The sequence below is a fragment of the Pinus tabuliformis genome, chromosome 1_2 (genome assembly GCF_031772625.1).
Source record: "Pinus tabuliformis cultivar Carrire ecotype Pingquan chromosome 1_2, CPIR1, whole genome shotgun sequence".
Lineage (NCBI taxonomy): Eukaryota > Viridiplantae > Streptophyta > Pinopsida > Pinales > Pinaceae > Pinus > Pinus tabuliformis.
In genome coordinates, this window is record NC_142298.1 from 438,814,619 (window position 1) to 438,836,374 (window position 21,756).

General features: G+C 41.8%; 1 protein-coding gene across 1 annotated transcript in view; it reads left to right on the top strand.

The window, feature by feature from the left end:
- The window catches only part of LOC149206235 (endo-1,4-beta-xylanase 2-like), a 269,320-nt gene that overhangs the window by 111,017 nt on the left and 136,547 nt on the right, over positions 1-21,756 (top strand). The window contains exons 2-3 of the mRNA XM_089393658.1: positions 11,654-12,012; positions 12,396-12,549. Of these exons, the coding sequence (XP_089249784.1) occupies positions 11,675-12,012; positions 12,396-12,549 (492 nt within the window). The 5' untranslated portion in view covers positions 11,654-11,674. The remainder of the gene's footprint in view (positions 1-11,653; positions 12,013-12,395; positions 12,550-21,756) is intronic.

The following is a 21,756-nucleotide window of genomic DNA, read 5'->3' on the forward strand; positions in this document are numbered from 1 at the left end:
ATGCGTACTTCATGTGGGTGTGGCCCCCACATCCCACAAACAAAAATATTTTCAGCCTCCATCTCCTAAGTCTTGGTCCAAAATTTCGTGGTTCCCATAATAGACAAAATTGCCAAAATTGTGAAAGTAAATTCATGGAGATTATTCTAGGAAGGGACATTACAGTCCTCCCCTACCAAATGTTTCTTGTCCCCAAGCAATGGCAATGCTGGATGCTGAAGTATGTGCTCACCTTCCCAAGTGGCATCCTCATCCCGTAAATTCCTCCAGCATACCAAATACTCTCTGATGGTTCTATTCCTCAGCTTCCTTTATCTAGTCCCCAAAATGGCCTCCAACTCTAAAACAAGATGCCCCTCATCATCTAGTGTAAGTAACTTTGTGGTTGTTGTCACCTGGTGTCCCAACACCTTTTTGAGGCATGAGACGTGAAAGACATTTTGGATTTTGCTTCCTGGTAGAAGCTCCAACTCATAGGCCACCTCTCCCACTCTCCTAATCACCCTATATGGCCCATAAAAGTGGCATTGTAGCTTCTCAGCCTCCTTTTGTTTTAGCGTGGATTGTCTATATGGTTGTAGCTGTAGGAAGAGTAAGTCCCCCTCCTCAAACTGCCTCTCGATCCTGTGCCTATCTACATACACTTTCTGTTGATTCTGGGTTGTCTGCAGGTTGTCCTTGAGAGCCTTGAGGATGTCTTGGCTCTCTTGGATCCAATCTTTGGACTTTGCGGCCCAGCGGTCTCCAAAAACAAGGTCAGCAGAAGACAAAGTGTCATAACCATACAAAGCACAGAAAGGTGACATACCAATGGACATGTGGTGGGTGGTGTTGTAGAAATACTCACTTGAATGCAACCATCGGATCCATGACCTATGTTGTCCGGTCACATAGTTCGGTAGGTAGTCCTCTAACCATTTATTGACCATCTCGGTTTGGTCATCCGTCTGTGGATGGTAACTAATCGGAAAAGCTCCTGCCATAATGCTCCCATGAAGTAGCTGTCCCTGTCACTGACTATGGTCTTGGGGAGACCATGCAAACGAAAGACCTCTCTGAAAAACAACTCCACTACCTGAAGTAGAATACTGGGTTGGGATAGCAAAGAAGTGTGCATATTTGGTCAAATGATCCACCACCACGTATATACAATCTCTGCCCTGCACCATAGGAAGGCCCATGATAAAATCCATAGAGATACTTTCCCATTTCCCTTCAGGAATGGGAGGTGGCTGCAATAACCCGACCGGATGGGTCAACACTCCCTTGTTCCTCTGACAAGCCTCAACTCCTGCACATACCTCAACACATCTCCCTTGAGGCCTTTCCATGCGAAGCGCTCTCTAACTGCCATGTACGTCTTTTAGAACCCCTAGTGTCCCAAAAATGGAGAGTCATGGGTTACGTAGAGAATCCTCTCCCTCAACTGTGATCCCGACACCAAGAATATCCGTCCTTTGTAGTATATGATGTCAGCCATCACCCTATACCTCTCATCAACATGTGTACCCTCCAAAATCTCACACGCACGCCAATCTTTAGACTACTCCACCAACAACTGTGTCTTCCAATCATGACAAATGCTCATGAGTGAAAGTGTTGCGGGCCTCCTGGATAATGCATCTGCTACCACATTGTGTTTGCCCTTGACATACTCAATATCAAAATCGTAGGCCTGGACCTTGCTGACCCACCTCTGCTGCCTGTCATTGAGGCCCTGCTACCCCATAAAATGGCGAAGACTATTGTGGTCAGTCTTCACTCTAAATTTGTTGCCCACTAGATACTACCAAAATTTGGCCAACACATGCATAATGGCCAACATCTCCTTGTCGTAAATAGAATACGACCTCTCATGCGGAAGGAGCTTCCGACTCTCAAAAGCGATGGGGTGGTCATCCTTTGATAATACTGCGCCAACTCCCTCACCTGATGCATCGCACTCCAAGGTGAAGGGCTGAGTGAAATCCGGGAGTGCTAATACTGGACAGCAGCTCATCAACTCCTTGAGGCGCTCAAATGTTGACTGTGCTCTATCTGTCCATGTGAAATCCCCCTTATTGGTTAGATCTATGAGGGGAGCTACTAACTGTGAGAATCCTTTTACGAACTTTGTGTAATAGGTGCATATGGCCACGAAACCCTCAACTCGTGAGTGAAAGTGTCACGGGCCTCCTGGATAATGCATCTGCTACCACATTGTGTTTTCCCTTGACATACACAATATCAAAATCGTAGGCCTGGACCTTGTTGACCCACCTCTGCTGCCTGTCATTGAGGCCCTACTACCCCATAAAATGGCGAAGACTATTGTGGTCAATCTTCAGTCTAAATCTGTTTCCCACTAGATACTACCGGAATTTGGCCAACACATGCATAATGGCCAACATCTCCTTGTCGTAAATAGAATACGACCTCTCATGCGGAAGGAGCTTCCGGCTCTCAAAAGCGATGGGGTGGCCATCCTATGATAATACTGCATCAATTCCCTCACCTCATGCATTGCACTCCAAGGTGAAGGGCTGAGTGAAATCTGAGAGTGCTAATACTAGACAGTTTCTCATCACCCCCTTGAGACGCTCAAATGCTAACTGTGCTCTATCTGTCCATGTGAAAGCCCCCTTCTTGTTCAGATTTGTGAGGGGAGCTACTAACTGTGAGAAGCCCATCACGAACTTCCTGTAATAGGTGCATATGCCCACAAAGCCCCTCAACTCAGTCACATTCCGAGGCACTAGCCAATCTTGGATGGCCCTGATCTTCTCCTCATGCACCCTCACTCCATCCTCCCCAATAATATGCCCCAAATAGAGCATCTTTGTCAACCCAAACTCGCACTTGGACAGTTTGGTGTAGAACTGTTGCTCCTCTAAAATGCGTAACACCACCTCCAAGTGTTGTAAGTGCTCCTCCCAAGTTCTGCTATAAATCAGGATGTCATCGAAGAATACCAATACAAACTTCTGCAATTGCCCGCGGAACACATGGTTCATGTAGTACTGGAAGGTGGCAGTTCTATTGGTCAGCCCGAAGGGCATAACCAAGAACTCAAAATGCCCATAGTGGCATCTGAAGGCTGTCTTGGGGATGTCTTGATCCCTCACTCTGATCTGGTGGTACCCCGAACACAAGTCTATCTTAGAGAAGTACTTGGCTCCTCTAAGTTCATCCATCATCTCATCAATGCATGGAATGGGGTAACGGTTCTTCAGGGTCTTCTTGTTCAGTGCTCGGTAATCTATGCACATGTGCAATGTCCCATCCTTCTTCTTCACCAGAACGACTAATGAAGCGAAGGGGCAAGAGTTAGGCCTAACGTGCCCAAGTGCCAGCAACTCTTGAATGGCTCGTTCAATCTCGTCCCTGTAGGCCTTGGGATGTCTATAAGGAGTGGTAATAATCGCCTGTACCCCCGACTCTAGCTCAATTGTGTGCTCAATCCTCTTTCAGGTGGCTTCCCTGGTGGTATGTCCCCAAACACTACCGAGTACCTATCCAAGATGGCCTATATGTTGGGGTGTGGTGGCTTGGGCTGGCCCCCGGCCTCTAAAATCCTCAACTGCACTGCCCATGCTATGTCCCCATGCCTCAAGTCAGCCTCCATCATGTGCATTGAAACTGTTTGTGGAGGATATGAATGCATACCCCGAAGAACAACCAACTTGCCATCTGGCCCGATGAACTCCATCTCCAACTTCTTCTAATCTGCAGTGACCCGCCCAAGGGAGTAGAGCCACTAGACACCCATCACCAAATTGGTGTCCGATACATCCACCATGAAGAAATGATCTGCCATTGAGTACTTCCCCATGGCCTCTGTAAAAGTGGGGACATATCGGGTACACTACATGGTCCTATCCCCTAACACTAGGAATGAACCCCCTCAAACTCCTTTGTAGTGATACCCTACCTCTGAACCATCTATGCATCAATGAAATTGTGGGTGGCCCCACTGTCTACCAAAATTGAGACACGCTGCCCCTTCACTGTGCCTCTGATCCTCAGGGTCAAAAATTTGGGAACCCCACGCAAAGAAGCTAGGACTCCCCTAAATGGTGCAAAAGGTGCTCCCCTAGGTGGTGGTGGTGGTGGTGGTCCCCTCTCTGCATGAGTCTCACTGTCACCCCCGCCTATCTCCAACTCCACGTCATCCTCCTGGTCACTATCAGAGAAGACCTCAATGTAATGGGCCTTGCCCGCTGTGCATCTATGGCCTAGTGCTCAAGGCTCCTGACAAGTGAAGCATAGCTTCCTCCTCTGAAGGTCTCTCCTGGTCTCCTCATCCAACTACCCATGCCCCTGGGTTGCTCGCTGTGGTGGGGGCCTCATGTCATGCCCCTTCTGTGGGTAGCGAGCCCATGATGGTTGGGTGATTGAGTCTTGGGGTTTGCCCCCTGCAAATCCTTGGCACAAGGCACAACCTCCTACAAAGTAGTGGGTCTGCAGGATTTCACTAGTCTATGCAATGGCTCAAGCAAGACCTCTACAAATGTGTACATCCTCCTAGAATTGGACAAATCTGGCACCATGATTGAGACCCTCAAAACTCTGATATATACTGCTCTGGATGGCCAGTCTGCCTAAGTTGGGTCAGTTCTCTGAAATGAGCCTCTGGATCCTTCCTATGAAAACGCTCCACCACTCTCCATGTAAAGTCCTCGCACGAGGTCACGTTGGCATGCCCTAGTGTGGTCAAGCCATGAAACCACCAATCGCATGCCTCTCCCTCCAAGTGCAAGGTATCCATTTTGATGGATTCCACCTCTGTCATCTGATTAAGCTAGAAGTAGGTATCCAGCTTCTCCACCCAAGCCCGAGTTTTGCACTTGGTAGATCCATCATACGTGGGAAAATACATCCTCCCAATGGTACGCTGCAACTATGAACTCTGTGTGATAGACCCCCCACTATACCTTCCCTTCTCGTGCTACTTGAGCTGGTAGTAATCCTTGAAGGAAAAGGTTGCGTTGAAATCTTCCCCCATGGACTGCCATTCTCTGAAATAATCTCCCATGGGCATCTGATCATCCTGCTCACTTGGTCCTGAAGGTAAAAATGTAGGCAACATGGTCCTAGTTGGCCCACTGAAAGCTAGTGGGTGAATGGTTGGTGAAGGGTGGTCGTATTGTTGTGAGGCTCCTAAAGTCTCCCCAAATAGGAACTCATGATGGATGCTATTGTCCCTATTCTGCCACTTGAGTTCCTCCAACATCTCCTTTTTCCCTTTGGCTAGATCATTTAGGGCCTTCAAGAGGCTATCAATTGTTGCTTGCTCCTTGGCTCCCCCATATTTGCCACCACTGCTACCTTCCCAGGTGTCTCAGTATCAGGTGTAATCTCCAACTCCCTTTCCCTGCTCCGGTATCTCTACTTTTGATAGGTAATGTTCTTCCTATCCTCCTTGTTCATAGGAAAGATCACCCACAGTTGAGCCAAGAACGGAGCTCTGATACCACTGTAATGTTCCTAATTAGGAAAAACAGTGATAAACAAAGCAATAACTGACATGCATACACAACATTCAGAAATAAGTAAACACCCATGTGATCACCAAAAACACCATCCAGCGGAGCCATTTTATTATATATTTGGTGCAATAGTACAATGGGTATGGAATGTGTTGCCATGAAAATGCCTTGTGCTACCCAAGAGGAACTACATTGTTTGCTGGAAAAGAACTGCTGAAAGACTCACTTCCGGTGCTCAGAAAATTCTACAAAATTAGCCCCGACCTCCTCTCAATAAACCTACCAAAACCTAGGAAGGGTTTGGTCTAGTTCTGACCTCCAAAAATTGACCCCAAATACCATGCCCTCCTTAAACTAGCTGGAAAATACGACCTGTCTAGATATTTGCTTAAGCAACCCTCCATACACCCCAAAAATGTTGAATTCTACTTGGATGATTTCCTCAAACTCCCAGCACAACCCAACTCCTAAACTCCTCTCCTCAACCTCCCAAGTGTGCCCAAAAAGTAACTCTTGCGCTAGCCATGGGTAAGAAGAATTCGTCTTGCCTTAATGCAACAATCTTTGGCCCCAAAACTCCTCTCCCAACTTGGATTTCCCCTAAGTTTTCTAAGAAAAATTTCTCCCGACAAATGCCACCCGAGAGATAGCTGAAATAAGTGGTACGATATCCCCCTACTGCGTCCTCCTGGAGCACGAAATTGGCTAAATGAATGGTTGTACGATGCACCCTGAACTCCACGGATCCTCCTCCAAAATGGCACGATTTTACCTTCCTAGGGTGGCACTCATAATCCACCGAAAGAAGGGTGAGCTCTCCACTTGGAAAGTTCTGTGTTGAACAACACTGTGACCCGACTAAGCAGCTCGAGCAACAAGAGAGAAATTAGATTGACAAAAGACCCCAATAGCTGCTAGGCCCCTTCTATTTATAACTTTTGAGCTACCTTCCCATGTGGGCCCCTCCATCAAGTATTTCGACCTCCTACCTTAGCAAATCGAAATTCCCTCTAAGGAAATGCATACTTCATGTGGGTGTGACCCCCACAAACAAAAAGATTTTTGGCCTCCATCTCGTAAGTCTTAGTCCAAAATTTCGTGGGTCCCATAATAAAAAAATTGCCATAATTGTGAAAGTAAATTCATGGAGATTATTCTAGGAAGGGACATTACAGAATCTATCTTCTATCCACCAACACTGCATCTATAAAGTTGTGGTATGACCTACCATCAATCAACACTGTTACCTTTTGCGCCAACATGACCCCCCTGACTCTGAATACATGGTACCTTGGAACACCTGACATGGATGCAATACCCCCAGCATGTGATGACTCCTCACTTGCTGCCAAATGCCCATGGTCTAGTATTTTTCCCTTCCCAGACTCCTCAACCTCGTCATCACTATCACTATCTAAGTAGACCTCAATGTAGTGCGCTTTCCTGACTTGTCCTTCTCTGCACATCTGTGTCCTGGTGCCCAAGGCTCCTAATAGCTAAAACAAATCTTCTTCTTCCCCAACCCTTTTAAGTCTCCTCATCCATCTTTGATTTCCCAGTGTACTCCCTTTGAAAGGGTTTAGCGTCTTTACCCTTTTGAGAGAAGGATGGTTTGGGAGGAAATATGTTCTTAGGAACAACAACTTGCATATCTTTGGTTCTACTTACTGCACCCATAGAGTGGCAGGTTGATAACCCTTAACCGAACCACATAGAGGCTCAGATAGCCCCTCAACAGATAACATCACTAGTCGTGCTTTAGATATGTCAGTGACCATAATTGCCAACATCTAAAACTCTGAGATATATGCCTTCAGACTGCCAATCTGCTTGAGGTGTGCTAGCTCTTTGAAAGAATATTTGGACCCTTCTTGTCTAAGCGCTCTATGAGTCTCTGGTAAGCTTGGAATATGAGGTTATGTTGGCATGACCCAAAGTCACTAACCCATGGTACCACCACTCATGGGCCTCTCCATCTAGATGTAATGTAGCCAACTTAATGGAATCATCCTCCATCATCTGTTGTAGCTGGAAGTATGTGTCTAGCTTTTGAACCCATGATCTAGCTGAGCATTTTCATGGCCCATCAAAAAACAGGATAGACACTTCCCCAATGTCTTCTAAAGCTCATTTTTCTTCCTCATAGCCATCTGAACATTTTTAGGCTTGTTTTTCATTTGAAGGTTGCAAAATTTTGTGAAACTCACGGCAGCTTGGAAGTCTTGTCCCAACCTCCTATACTCCTTCAAATACTCCCCCAAAAGGTATTCTTGATCAATCTACTCCACTTGGCCTGTTGTTGCCTCATTAAGAAATTGTGGCATAGTGGATCTAGATGACCAGCTATATATGTGGGGGTGGTTGTGCACGGTTGTGTGTGTGTGTGACTGGCTTCTCCAACATTTGATCCATCACCATTAATGGGATCCTTAGTATGCTACTCCCCCATCGAAATCCTTGTGGAACTCCCCTTGTTACCTATGTTTCTCATTAGCTCCACCATCTCCTTTTGGCCCTTAGCCAAATCATTTAGGAAGCTAAGCAAGTTGTTAAACTCTTGATTCTTCTTGTCTCCCATGACTATATTACCCTTCTCAAATGGTTCTTCTTGTTTCTATGCTATAGTAATTTCTTCTTCCTTTGAGATTGGAGTGGGTTCTCTGATCTTGTAGTGTCTTTTATAAGTGACGTATGAGTGGTCTTTAGAACTCATCAACCATGGTTATAAACTGCCCCTCAATCTACACAACTGTCCAATACCATGCTCTGATACCACTGTAAGATACCCTCCAAGAAGTACCTTAAGTTTCCCATCAAATTTTTGAGTTTTACTTGATATGGTATTTGTGAAATTTCATCAAACAATTTGTAAACTCATGGCTGTAGGTACACTTTTATTAAATCTACTCAATACAACAGACATAGTACCAAACAATTACGCATGGGAACACTTCATATTTGTAATGCATCATTCATAGAGTACCCATAAATTATGTGGAACACTGTTTAGAGAAAATAAAGGAATAAAATTTAGATTTATAACTGATATGAGGATTGTACATACAATAAAGATAGAGAACCTAAGTATATTCCCACAAAATGATGATATTGGCCTCCTCTGATAACAATGTCAACAATCTTCAATATTCAGCCCAAATATATATTTTTTTGGCAGTTATATCAGTAGCAAAGGAACTCGGCCTCTTATCAATGATGGTTGTAGTAGCTTAAACAATCAACAAGAGCAGAACTTGATCCAGGCATGACAACAGTTCGACCCCTCTTCTTCCACAAGTGAACTCAGCCAATGAACAAATGAAACTTGGCTAGGTAAGAAGATGATTCTTGACCCCCTATTAGTAGGTCTAAATATGTCCCAGTGTACAACAAAACTTGGTCCTCTGAGAAGATACAACTCATCCCTTCATTAAATTACAAACTTGACCCCTTTATAATGCAAAACTCGGCCCCTTTGTCCACGAGCTCAACCTCCCAATATCACACTAGATCTGGCCTTTGAAAAGAGATTATAGAGTATTAAATAACCAAAGATAAAATCCACTGTTAACACCCTGTATTCACCACCTTTCTGCAATTATCTTCTTCTACTTCAAAAACTTCAAGCCCAATGACCAAATATGATTGATCTCGTTCCCACACTAGCTAGGGTGTATAGTTTCAAAACCAAAACCAACAACCAGAATGGGGGTTTCCAAAAACCCTAGCCTCTTCTCCAAAAGTTCTCTAAACTTCTTTTTTTCAATTGAGAAAATGCAAGAATGAGGAGTGACTCCTCATTTTCCCTCTTTTATAACTCATTCGCCACTTTTGCTGCCTTTTTACTCTTTTATTTTAATAGGTTTTCTCACTTTATAATTTGAAAGTGACTTTTCATTAGTCTAGGACCCATGCCCTGTTTTCACCACTTCAGCTTTTGTAATGTTTTCTCCTAGGAGAATTGTATTCCCTTGATTAATTTTCCCCATCCTAACCTACAGAAACCTTATTAGGCTAGTGGACCCCCTTCCTTATGTCTCCTAAGCGGATGGGGACATTACACTCCTTGAGAATTTTGGCCTTCTTGTTTATTGGAAAGGTGATTCTATGGAGAACTTTGTCTATTGGACCTATTTTCTTGGCATTGGAGAAGTTACTTTGGATCAATGAAAGAATTTTTCATGCATTTTGTTTTGTAAGTGAGCCTTGAATTCGATAATTTTTTGATCTTATTGTTTAATGTATGGAATGAATAGATTATCTAGGGTTTTTTTACCATTCCTTTACTTATTGAAGATCAATTGTATAGAATCTAGATATCATCATTGCATGCATTACTCATGAATGAAATGTGAATGGAAATCCCCTTGGTGAACTTTTGTATTAGCTCTCCCAAGTGACCTTGCTCCTTAACAAATGTAATAGTTAGGGTTTTGTGCTAGGGAACCAAAACATCCTTACTCTTTTGTAAGATTTAGCCAATCTGTCACACCCATAGGCTCAATCAACCCAAGGACTAGGCACTGACCTTGTCAATTTGGTGATCACACCTCATTTTATCCATAAACTTGAATTTCACTCTCATTCTCTCTCCTAATTTTGTCCCTTTTAAGGATAAGCAACCTAACTAGGGCTTAGTCTGAATTGGCCTAGAGGAAGTAGTTTGGGAGTTGGAAGGATTCAACATCAATATAATACTTTGTTGCATCAAAATCAACCTTCTTTAGTGGCTAATCCTTCCATTTTAAGCCCTAATTCTCTTGCCCTAGGTGTTTTTGACCTAGGTAAACCCTAGTTTTGCTAAGCTTCAACTTGAGGACTTTTTGAAGGTTTCATATGCCATTGGCTTGCTAAGATTCATTGTTTGGAAACCTTTTCTTGGCATATTGACCTTAGGAATTTCCATTTTGCTTGCTATTTCTCAAACCCTAGGTCTAGTGTGCCCTAATTTGGCCTTTCTAGAGGATGTGAATTGCCTTATTTCCCTTGGTTGAGCCTTGTACTTAAGAAGAGCCATCTTTTAGTAGCCTATAGTGTCACCTTAACCCTTAGGTATAGAATTATCTCATAGGTGACCTATATTACAGGAAGCCTCCCATTGGTGAAAGTCCATAAAGAGTAGGGGGTAGTGGTTATGGTGAAAGTTGGCCACACCTCATTGTTGTCAATTGGTCTAGTGTTTCTCTTGTAGGGTACCCGTCTACAAGACCTGCTAGATTTTGAGGCAACACTCCCCTCACAAGACCTGTTAGATTTTGAGGCAACAGGGCACACTCAATCCATATGTCATTAGGAGATATAAAACCCTATAGATGGGAGAATATAACATTTGCGTAGAATAGAAATTTATTTAATGGTTATTGAGTTCTTTAATCAGTCTTTCATTCCTTTTCGTATTCTTGCCTATTTAGTCTTCTAAACATGGCACATTCAAACCATATGACATTAGGAGATCTAAAACCCTTTTGATAAGAGAATTTAACATTCGTGTAAAATAGAAATTTATGTAATGGTTATCAAGTTCTTTAATTCTTTTGGGTATTCTTTCCTATTTAGTCTTCTGAACATTACTTAACCTTAGGGTCTCTTGAATTTTATCTTGCCATCCCTCCATTTAGCATACCATTGCTAGCTCAATTGCAACAATTAATTAACTAGTTGGAGGGAAAGCCAATATTTGTTTTCCAAGGAAAATATGAATTTTATTGTCTTTATGATTATATTATTTTATTATGTATTTTTTTCCTTTCTTAGCATTTTGTTCCAGATTTTCTACTTTGTTGTAATTGTTATGCCATTTTTGGGGGAGATACTTTCTGTACTTTTTTGGAATATTTGCTGTAGATTGAAATCTCCATACATGTTTTTGTAATGTACCTTGAGACTATGGAGTACCTTTATGCCCTAACACTATTTTGGTGGATTGTGTTGTACTTATGTAATACGACCAAGCAGCCCTGGCCTTAATGCCACTAGTTTCATTCAGATGAAATCAGTTATGTTCAAGACATGTTATGTGTGACTAGCATTCCCCTCTTACTATCCACTTTGTATATCAGTCTGTCAATGTTGAATGCCTTTATCTCAATTCTCTATGTTTCCTATCAGACAGTTAAAATATTTTATATACCTCTCTCGAGATTTATTTTCAACATTAATTCCATATGTTTTTTCATCTCCCTGTGCAGGGAATTTTGAAAAGAAGAAAAATGGAAGTTGTGGAGTCCAATGCTATTATAAACCATGATTTTTCAAAGGGTCTTCTATCTTGGCATCCAAATTCTTGCAATGGGTTTATCTCTGATGGTTCTGACTATGCTGATGAAATCAAGGCAGAATCAGGAAGCCAGTTTGCTGTTGCATCCAATCGAACACAATGCTGGCAAGGCTTGGAACAAGATATCACCCCAAGACTGTTGCCACATGTAACATACAAGGTTTTAGCTTTTGTTCGTATCTGGGGTTCCACCCAACAAACAGCTGATTTGTTGGCAACATTGAGACTAGAAAATCCAAATTCAGCTCCAACTTTTTTAATGGTTGGAAGGTATGATTTGGAGTTTATTTCTCTACTTTGTTGGACTATAAAATATTGCATGCATTTGGAAAAGAAATTTACCAGATAACTGTGGCCACTGAAACTATAGATGTTTGCAAATTTCAGAACTTCTTGACTGCCACCCCAAAAAAATCTCACTAAAAAGAACAGTTGGTAGTTAACTCCAAACTTTAGGCTTGACATTATGCATTAAATATGGCTAGATATACATATAAATGCACCAAAAATGGATTACTTTTGTTACTAATCTGACTGAAAACAATTTTTATACCAAGTGGCTTGGTTGAGGGTTAAGTATGACTGTCATACTATCTGACATACATCTCTTGAATGGCCATTAAGGGGACTAAGTTAAAAGTTTTATTATGCAGGGTTACAGCTTCAAAAGAAAGATGGGAAAAGCTTGAAGGGACATTTTCCTTGAAGAGCATGCCATACAGAGTTATATTCTACTTGGAAGGACCTCTACCTGGTCTTGATCTTCTGATTGACAGAGTTCATATTTGGTCTGCAACTATTGTAAAGGTGAGCTTTAGTTTTCCTAAGCATTCTTGTTGTCTCAGTCCATTGCATAACTTTCCTAGTTGCTGTCACATGTGATAATCTTTTTCCTTAAACTTTCCATGATAATTTTTTGCATTTTAGTGAAATGTTGAAGAGGCCATTTAAGGTGTTATTCGTTACAATTTGTCTTGAAAATCCATTTACTGAAGTGCAGACTTTGACAAAGCATTTTTCTTTTTGTGAGGGAAAAACGTGTTTCCTTGGCAGAAACAATGCATTACTTTGCTACTATAGTGTATGCTCAGTCTAGATCATAATAATCTGCATCTATTGTGGTACTATGAACAATTTCTCCAAGAACGTTACAACTAGGAGTGTTTAATGCTAGTCATAAATATGGCTTGATATTAATACAATTATAACTACTTTGACATTATTTAACCATGCAACCAAGAAAGAGCACCTAAAAATGGAGAAATGTGATGTCCCTTTACAATACATAGTAGCAGGGAGCTTGAATTAATAACCTATCATGATCCTTGTAGGCTATAGTCGGAAAAAAAGGGGGTCAGCCAACTAATTATCAAATATTAATTTAATAATTAAATAAAATGTAGTAAGTCACTTTAGAAATTAAAGCGACCCATGGTATCAATAGCCACCCATTGTATTTTGAGTAGGAAAAAAGTTATAAAAGGAGGAGGCTTGAAAAAGGGACGTGTAAGAATAGATTTGTGAATTTACTTGGAGCTCAATCAGCTTATGAGCGAGGGGAAACCCTTGTGCAATGTCCAACTTTGGTGTTGAAACTATACACCTTAGCTAGAGGTTGTTGTAGGGAATTGTGCTTGGTTGGACAAACAACCACCGTTTTAGGTTTTCTCGGAAACTGAGACGGACAGGGCAAGGGATCTACTATTCTAAGGTCTGACCCATTCTGAAATGCAAGAAGTATGATGAGATTAACGAAGTAATGGAAAAGGAAGAACCTGCTTGTTTCGCTGTGAAAATCAATTAGAGTGGTCAGCATCGTTGAGAATCGTTCCCAACTAACTCCAAAGGCTAATCCTACACACAAAGGAAAACAAACAAACCTTCATAGCATAATAATCTTGTCAATCGGAAGCTATAGTAATTAAACAACTGCATATTAATAAATGCATCATCATAAGACCAACTTCCAAACAATCATTAATCAAGCATGAACAATGAACAATAGTATGGAAGAAAGGACAATAGATCTCTATATTAATCAATAGGAAGGAGATTACAACCAATACATGAAGTTGTCGTTGCACCTCCTCCAATTCCTAGCTCCAAACTCTCTCTTAAAGAAGACGTTGACAACACAACAATGTAATGAATTCCAATCTCTTTCTCAATGGCCAAGCCTTCAATTTATAGGAAAAATGGGGGCTATGAAGACTATTAGTTTCTCTCTAGTGTAATTTGGGCAAAATCTCGGGGTGGATAATGTTTCCTCATGCTTTAATGATTTTATCCTTTTCAAGTGCTTTATTTGTTTAGGAAAAAGCTATAGATGAGGAAAAGGCGATCAGATTCCACCTTTTAAGAGTTTCCTTAAGTGAACAAGAGTGTCATAGTGAGTTAACTCAGGCTTTTTTCCTTGTGACTGAGTGAGAATTTGGTAACACAAGTTAGATGAAGAGACAAAGTGTTATAGAATAAGATAGCATTGTCCTCATAGTACATAAATTGCATTGTAACACATTTATTGAGTATAAAGGGTGTGTTATAGTCTCAAATAGGCCAGAAAAAGAGGTGTATTTCAACCAAAAGCATAGTGATCTCCTCTGAGCTAATGAGGAGGTATTTTCAGGGATAACAGTGCGATTAGCTTCGGTGGTGAAATATCCTCCCTAGTTAGTCTAGGGAATTGCCATTTTTAGGAGGATGAACTGCTTATTCAGGGAGGCCCAATTGTCATTTTCAGGAGGAGGCCAAATTACTAGTTTCCAAAGGATGCCAAGTTGGTAAATCAAGGAGGCTGAATTGCTAATTTCAGGAGACTGGTTTTTTTTCTCTCTAGGAAGATTGAATTGAGTAAATTGGGAGGCCAAATTGCTAGCTTTGGAAGGGGGTCGAATTATTAATCTCAGGAGGGCCAGATTTATAATTCTAGGAGGGATTGTAATATTCCTAATTATTTAATTGATCAAATTTTCCCGTAAACTCTACGCAATGGAATACACCATGAAAATTTACCAAAAACACAATAAACTAGTGTAATAAAATTGTCAATGCTTAGATAAATCATACAATTGCAACCCATAAAATTGTCAAAAAAATGTTGCAAACCCCAACTAATTTTATTTATTTAATACTAAAGAGATTACATTAAGAAATTGCAAAAAAACTAGGCAATTGAATTTGTTAAAATTTGAGCAGCTTCAGGATGAATTTCCCCAAGGCTACCTCAAGGAAAACTCATCTTGCCCCAAGGAAGAAATTAATTTGGATAAAGGAAATTTATTAGTAATATATTCAAATCGTTATGGCATTCTCATTATTATAAATTTGGTCAAATATTCTTCATGATATTTATTAAATATAAATATTTATATTTTTGAGTTTTTGAAAGGTCGGCTTTATGAAAGTTCATGTCAACTCTCTTAAGTGAAAAGCGACAACCCAAAATAATTATAAATAGCCATTCGTTGTGGCTTATTCGAAACATACACAACAAGTTCGTATCTTCTATTCATTGGCATACATTACCATGATATCGAATCTCTGTGGTACAAACAGAACATCTGTGACACACATATTTATGAGGCTCGCTGTTATTTCTTTGTGACTCGACAATATACCTTTGCGGCTTGTATCACATTCCAGTGTGGCTAGCTATTATGTTTTGTGGCTTGTTTCTCACTCAGTGATCACAATTTTTTTCTGTGGACTTGCACTATATGCATATCTTGTGGATCGCATTGATTTGGAAGATCACATTTGTTCTGTGGTCTGTAATTCTTTTTGGTTCACCATTCGCTCTATGGCTTGTATTACTCTAAAATATGAGGATTGCTCTCAGAGACACGCATATACCATCATAGGGGTTTCATATATCTACAACTTGCATATATCATCACAAAAGTCTTATATATATTTTGAGACACGCATATACCATCGTATCTACAGCGCGCAAAAGTCATATATATTCTGAGACATGCATTCACCATCCTAGGGATTTCAAATATTGATAGCCTGCATATTCATTGTAGAGGTCTATATATATATATATATATATATATATATATATATATACATAGACTCGCATACATCATTGCAGAAGGACTCATATATACAATGACTATACTATTCAATGAAGCTTGCTATATTTTCTATGACACCATCGCATCTATAATTTGGAAGGCTCATTCTCAGTACATGGCAGTGAATCCTATGGATGGCCGTAAATGGAAATAGCCTTATATTTGGAAAAAAAACTTGTTGTATGGCAATATATAGAACAATAAACTTGATGAAGGATATAATTGTTACCTTGTTGTATGTCAAAGAGGTCTTCTATGATGCATGTGGCAGTGACCTTGCTTTTATAATGTAACAATGACCTTACTTTTATAAGGAGGCAGTGACCTTGCTCTAATATGATGGTAGAGACCTTGGACAATGACCTTACTCTTCTGAGAATGACAGTAACTTGTTATGGATTCATGATGGCAGTGAATTCTACATGGCAATGATACTATAGTGATCTATGATGTATATAACAGTGACCTTGCTCCATGATGACCTAGTTTGTATGGAAGTCTCTTGAGATAGCCCAACATATGTGATAATTCTTGATGATTATATTGTTTGTTGTAATAGTGATATGGAAAAAGCTTTCTTGGACTCATTTGGTTATTGAAAGTCAATTCACAAACTAAGTTGTGAACTAATTTGGATTGGCCCTAGGAGGCCTAATGTAATGATGTATCTCATTATGGATGTACTTTGTATCTCAACTGAACAATTGATGAATATCTAATAGAATAAGAATTGAATTTCGAGTTTTCCCCCTTGTGGGGTTTTGCCTTGGTCTTTGACCAAATCCTTGTGTCTCTATTGTGCATGCTTTCTTCTCCTAATCTTTCTATTATGTTGTTTATTGTTCTCTCTACATAATTGCTAATGTCGATAATGATGTTATGGGGTGAAAGTAATTAGCAAATATTGAAATTGTTTAAATACAAATAACTACAACAAAGAACAATGTAGCTCTAAGTAAAATTAACATGGTATCAAAACTGGGTTGAAGAAAAGTCATTGAATATCACCCCCATGAAGACACCAATGATGGATCAAGGAGAGTGAAAGGGATGAAGATGGAAAAGACCTAAAGGAAGCTAGGGTTTGTAGCAGTGTTGTGGGGGAGCCCCCCCTCCCCCTGATCCCGCTCCTAATCCGCGCTCCGGGTGGGAGCGACTCAGGAGCGGGTCGGGAGTGCGCTCCCGTAAAAAAATTTCCGCTCCTTGCCAATTGCCAGAGTGAATTAGGGAGCAATCGCTCCCGTCGCTACGGGAGAATTTTTGTAATATCCCTTATCAGGAATATTCCTCAAACACAAGCAAACTCCAACCAGAGATGCACTGGGAGGGCATTTACCAGATATGTCGCCTCTAAAAGAGGACGAGATCTGGAGGCTACCTGGCCCTTTCCAGACTCTGTCTAAGAGTATAGGAGAAAACACACAAGTGGTATAGTAGCCGAGAAGCTCAAAGAGATAAAAATAGCAATGGTGCAACATATAACAACATAACCATAAGCAGATACTCAAGAAATAGCCATTTTATTATACTGAGTAATAGAATGATTACAGGAGGTGATCAGAAAGATGGCACCTCGACTTGCACAAGGCAAGTGAAGAAATGCACTTAGAATAGCAAAAGAATGGCCTCTCTGAACTGCATCCAAGCTGTTGGAGAACTGTCGTGCTGCTGCTGCTGGAAATCAAGTGAGGATTTGGGGCTATTCCCCTCAGAAAATGCTGAAACTATGGAATCAGACTCTACTCAAGAAACCCAGAAAAACCCAGAAAGCTTTTCTGAAATGGCCGACCCCCGAAAATCGCCCCCTTGAGGACCCACGCAATCCCTCAAGGCTCTACGCTGCCACTGAAATAAACCCACCACAACTCTGCCTGAAACTCAGCCAAAATCCTCCAATATGCAAGGGCTGATCCCCTGCTCAACCTCCTAGCACAAATCCTCCTGCAAAACCTCAATCATCCCTCTCAAGACTGCGCAGTCATCTAATATGCTCAACCCTCCTGCCAAAATGTTGATGAAACTACTGCAAAAATAATGATGGAAATACCTTGCCCGAGAAGGCACTCGAAGTCCCCTGGGGCTAAGGGTGAGATCTCCAAACGGAGACACTCAATGCACTAAACAGTGCTGCAGACTAGCTAAACAACGAGCGTGCTCTAAGTCGAAGTGACTAGCTCAAATGCACATAATCCAATGCCAAAATGAGGAGGCTCCTCTCTCCTTTATAGCATTGGCCTCTCTCAATTCCAAGGCTCACCTCCTCCAACGTAGCTTTCCTCTTGCCACGTGTTTCTCACCATCTGCGCAGTCACTCCAAGTGTCTATGTGGGCCCCTCCTCTACGTGGTTCTTTGGCGCCCCTTGGTTCACCTTTTAAGTTACAACGTTGTGCTACTAGGGAGTGTCTTTATTCATGAAGTATGTCCCCCTCTCCTCACCTTTTTTATTTATAAATAGCTATAGAAGGCAAAATTGAGCAAAATCGAATATTCCAATTAGCCATGGCTAATTAGGAATATTACAGTCTCCCTTGGCAAAATGTTGCTTATCCTCAAGCAATTGAAGTGATGGATGTTGCAAGATCTTCTCACTCTCCCAAGTGGCATCCTCATCTGGTAAATTCTTCCACCTCACCAAGAATTCCCGAACTGTCCTGCTCCATAGTTGCCTCTCCCTGGTATCAATAAGAGCCTCTGGCTGCAACACCAAATGCCCCTCATCATCCGTGGGTGGTAGCTCATCTGTCACTGTCACATGCTACCCCAATGCCTTTTTTAGGCATGATACATGAAAAATGTTATGAATCTTGCTGCCTTGGGGCAGCTCCAACTCATATGCAACCTGTCCAATTCTGTGTATCACCCTGTATGGCCCATAAAAGCGGGGCTTGAGCTTCTCAGCCCCCTTCTGCTTCAGTGACGACTGTCGGTATGGCTGTAATCGTAGGTAGACCAGGTCCCCTACCTCAAACTGTCTCTCCACCCAACCCCTGTCAGCATACAGCTTCTACTGGTTCTGCGCTATAGCCATATTATCCTTGAGAGCTCGAAGAATATCCTGACTCTCTTGGACCCAAATCTTGGCTCTCAGAGCCTTGCTAGCACCAAACATCACGTCAACAAAAGAAAAAGGATGATACCCATACAAAGCATAAAATGGTGACATACCGATGGACATGTGATGAGTAATGTTGTAGCAGTACTCCTCCAGATGCAGCCACTTCAACCATGCTCGCTGCTGCCCACTGACATAGTTACGCAAGTAGCCCTCCAGCCACTTGTTAACTATCTCTGTCTGCCCGTCCGTCTGTGGGTGATAATTGGTACTCGGTGTCAACTCCGTCCCCACCAACTGGAAAAGCTCCTGCCAAATTCCGCCCATGAAACGGCTGTCCCTATCACTAGTGATGGCCTTGGGAAGGCCATGTAACCTAAAAATCTCTCTGAAGAACAGCTCGGCCACCTGCGCTGCTGTGTAGTGTGCGGATATGGCGAAAAAGTGTGAGTACTTTGTCAGCCGATCAACGACGACAAAGATGCAATCCTTGCCCTGTACCATGGGCAACCCTGTGATGAAGTCCATCGAAATACACTCCCATTTTTCCTCTGGAATGGGAAGAGGCTGCAATAGTCTTGCTAGATGGTTCATCTCCCGCTTGTTCCTCTGGCAAACATCGCACTCACGGACATGCTGGAGTACGTCCTCCTTGAGGCCCTTCCATGAGAACCTCTCTCTAATGGCCCTGTAGGTTTTGGTAAACCCCTGATGACCTGCCAATGGTGAATCATGTGATGCCTGAAGTATCTTCTTCTTGAGCTGAGACCCCTCAGTCAAGAAGATTGATGAGCCCCAAAAATGGGTAACTTATTGGGCTCATTTTGCCTATTGTTCTTCATCAATCCACCATTTTTCATAGTTTATGCATGTTTTTTGAGTATATTTATGTTAGTTGAACGAATGAGAACAGTCACTTGTCCAAGAAGGCTAACACGTGGTTATTATAGATTTTTGGACAAATTTTGGACCAAGGCCAAGCATTTATGAGCCAGATGACGGCCAAGCATGAAGGAACAAGGGTGAGGATTCGTGGGAAGGGTGTCTCCTGCATTAAATGGCCCCTTCCTCGAATTCTCCACCCTCAACTCGGAGTTCAACAGGCCACCAAAAAGGATTCCCAAGGGCAGCTGAGCAGTTTTGTGTAAAGTGACTGATCACTGGCAGTTCGAGCAGCCGAGCCCCTCGAGTTAAGGAGGGTTGTTGGAGACCCTCGTAGTGCATAAATAGGAAGGCTTCCAGCCTTCGTAGGTTACTTTTTGAACAGTTGTATTCTGCACTATAGTGCTGCTAGTCTTTCAGCTCATTTTGTAGCTTCTGCTGTACAACTTTCTTTGTGACATGGTTATTTTTGAATAATGGAAAGCAGTTTCATTTGGCATCAGTTCTGAGCTTTTTCTTAGGAGCCTGTAGCTCTTGGGGTTGGGCCCAACCCAAGTGCCAAGGCCTCCTTCGTGTACTGTTATATGTTTTTAATGTCTTTGCAAAATAATTTCTGTTAAGTAGATTACAGTCTTGCTTGGTTACCTAGGTCATTGTTGATGATTAAAAAGGCTTTTCATGTTCAGATTGATTTGATAGGTTAATAACAGAGATCTTCAGAAAAAAGCCATCAAGCACCCTGATCTCACCTCTCCCTCCGTGGGACCATGAGCTAAGACCAAGGTGTCCTTGCTGCCACCAAAAACACTATCTTTGCTTCATCATGCAATTGTTAGTGTTAAATTCTCATTTGCAGAAGTTGATACCAGTTGTGGTTACATGTTCAGGTTCATGATTGCTTAGTTTGCATAGCTATTTCACATGATTTCGTTGCAATAAACTTCTGTTCATTTTCTTTGCTGATATTCAGGTCAGATTAGGTTAAAGTAGCTAGGTCTTTGGTTTTCCGAGTCTTTGTTTGAATAGTTTGGAAAATAACTTGCAGAGCACCTGTGATACCTCTTTGCCTACCCCTACTCCATCAATACCGCCTGCTCCGTCCTCCAACTCTGATTCTTGCCTTGCATTTGCCACGTTCCCTCACTTTGACCTAATTTCCATATTTTTGTGCAACATTGCTCTACCCCTCCTTGAACAAATCCAGCCATCCTTATCACTCACCCGCTTCATTCGCCAAGTCCTAGACCTCCTCACACGCTTATCTCACCTCCATACCCACTTCATCACCTTTTTTCCACCATGAGCCCTTCAAAACTCCCTTTCGGAACATCCTGTAGAAGCCACAGAACATCCTGTAAAACCCCTGCAGACTTATTGTAGAAGCTCACGAAAGCGGTTTCTTGAGATCCAAGCACTATGAAACTCTCTGGAAGTGTGCCAGGGACCCCTTAGGCCCTCTTCTAACCTTCCCAACCTCCCGCAAGCGCACACTCCATTTCCTTTCGCCAATCAAACTCTGCATAGTCAACAACAGTTAAAGCACATGCAAAATAATTCTGACAAATTCCTCAAAAATGCAAAAAGATGTTTTCTTCATATTTCTCTTCAGAAGTAGCTTAGTCACATGCATTTTACCGTTTTAGAAGTCAATGGCATCCATTTCTGTAGCTTTCATACTTCTACTTGCACCAGTAGGGTTAGTCGGTATAACTAGGGTTTGTTAGGGTTTGCGTTTCTTTCTAGCTTTCAATTTCTTTCTGCAAGTAGATTAGCCTCTGGTTGAGTTAGTTTTCATCCATCACAGTTAAAAGCTTCTTCTAAGAGCTCTTAGAAGTTGGCTTAAGCTCCTAGCGGACTTGTGCCAGCTGATCAAGTGATAGCCTGCGGCAAGAGCTAGTACTTGTGCATATAGCACCGTCACTTCCAAGTTTGTTATGAACTACCGGGTTGATAAAAGTAAAGAAGGGAGTCTCAGGAGTTGCAGCATTATTGCTGCAATA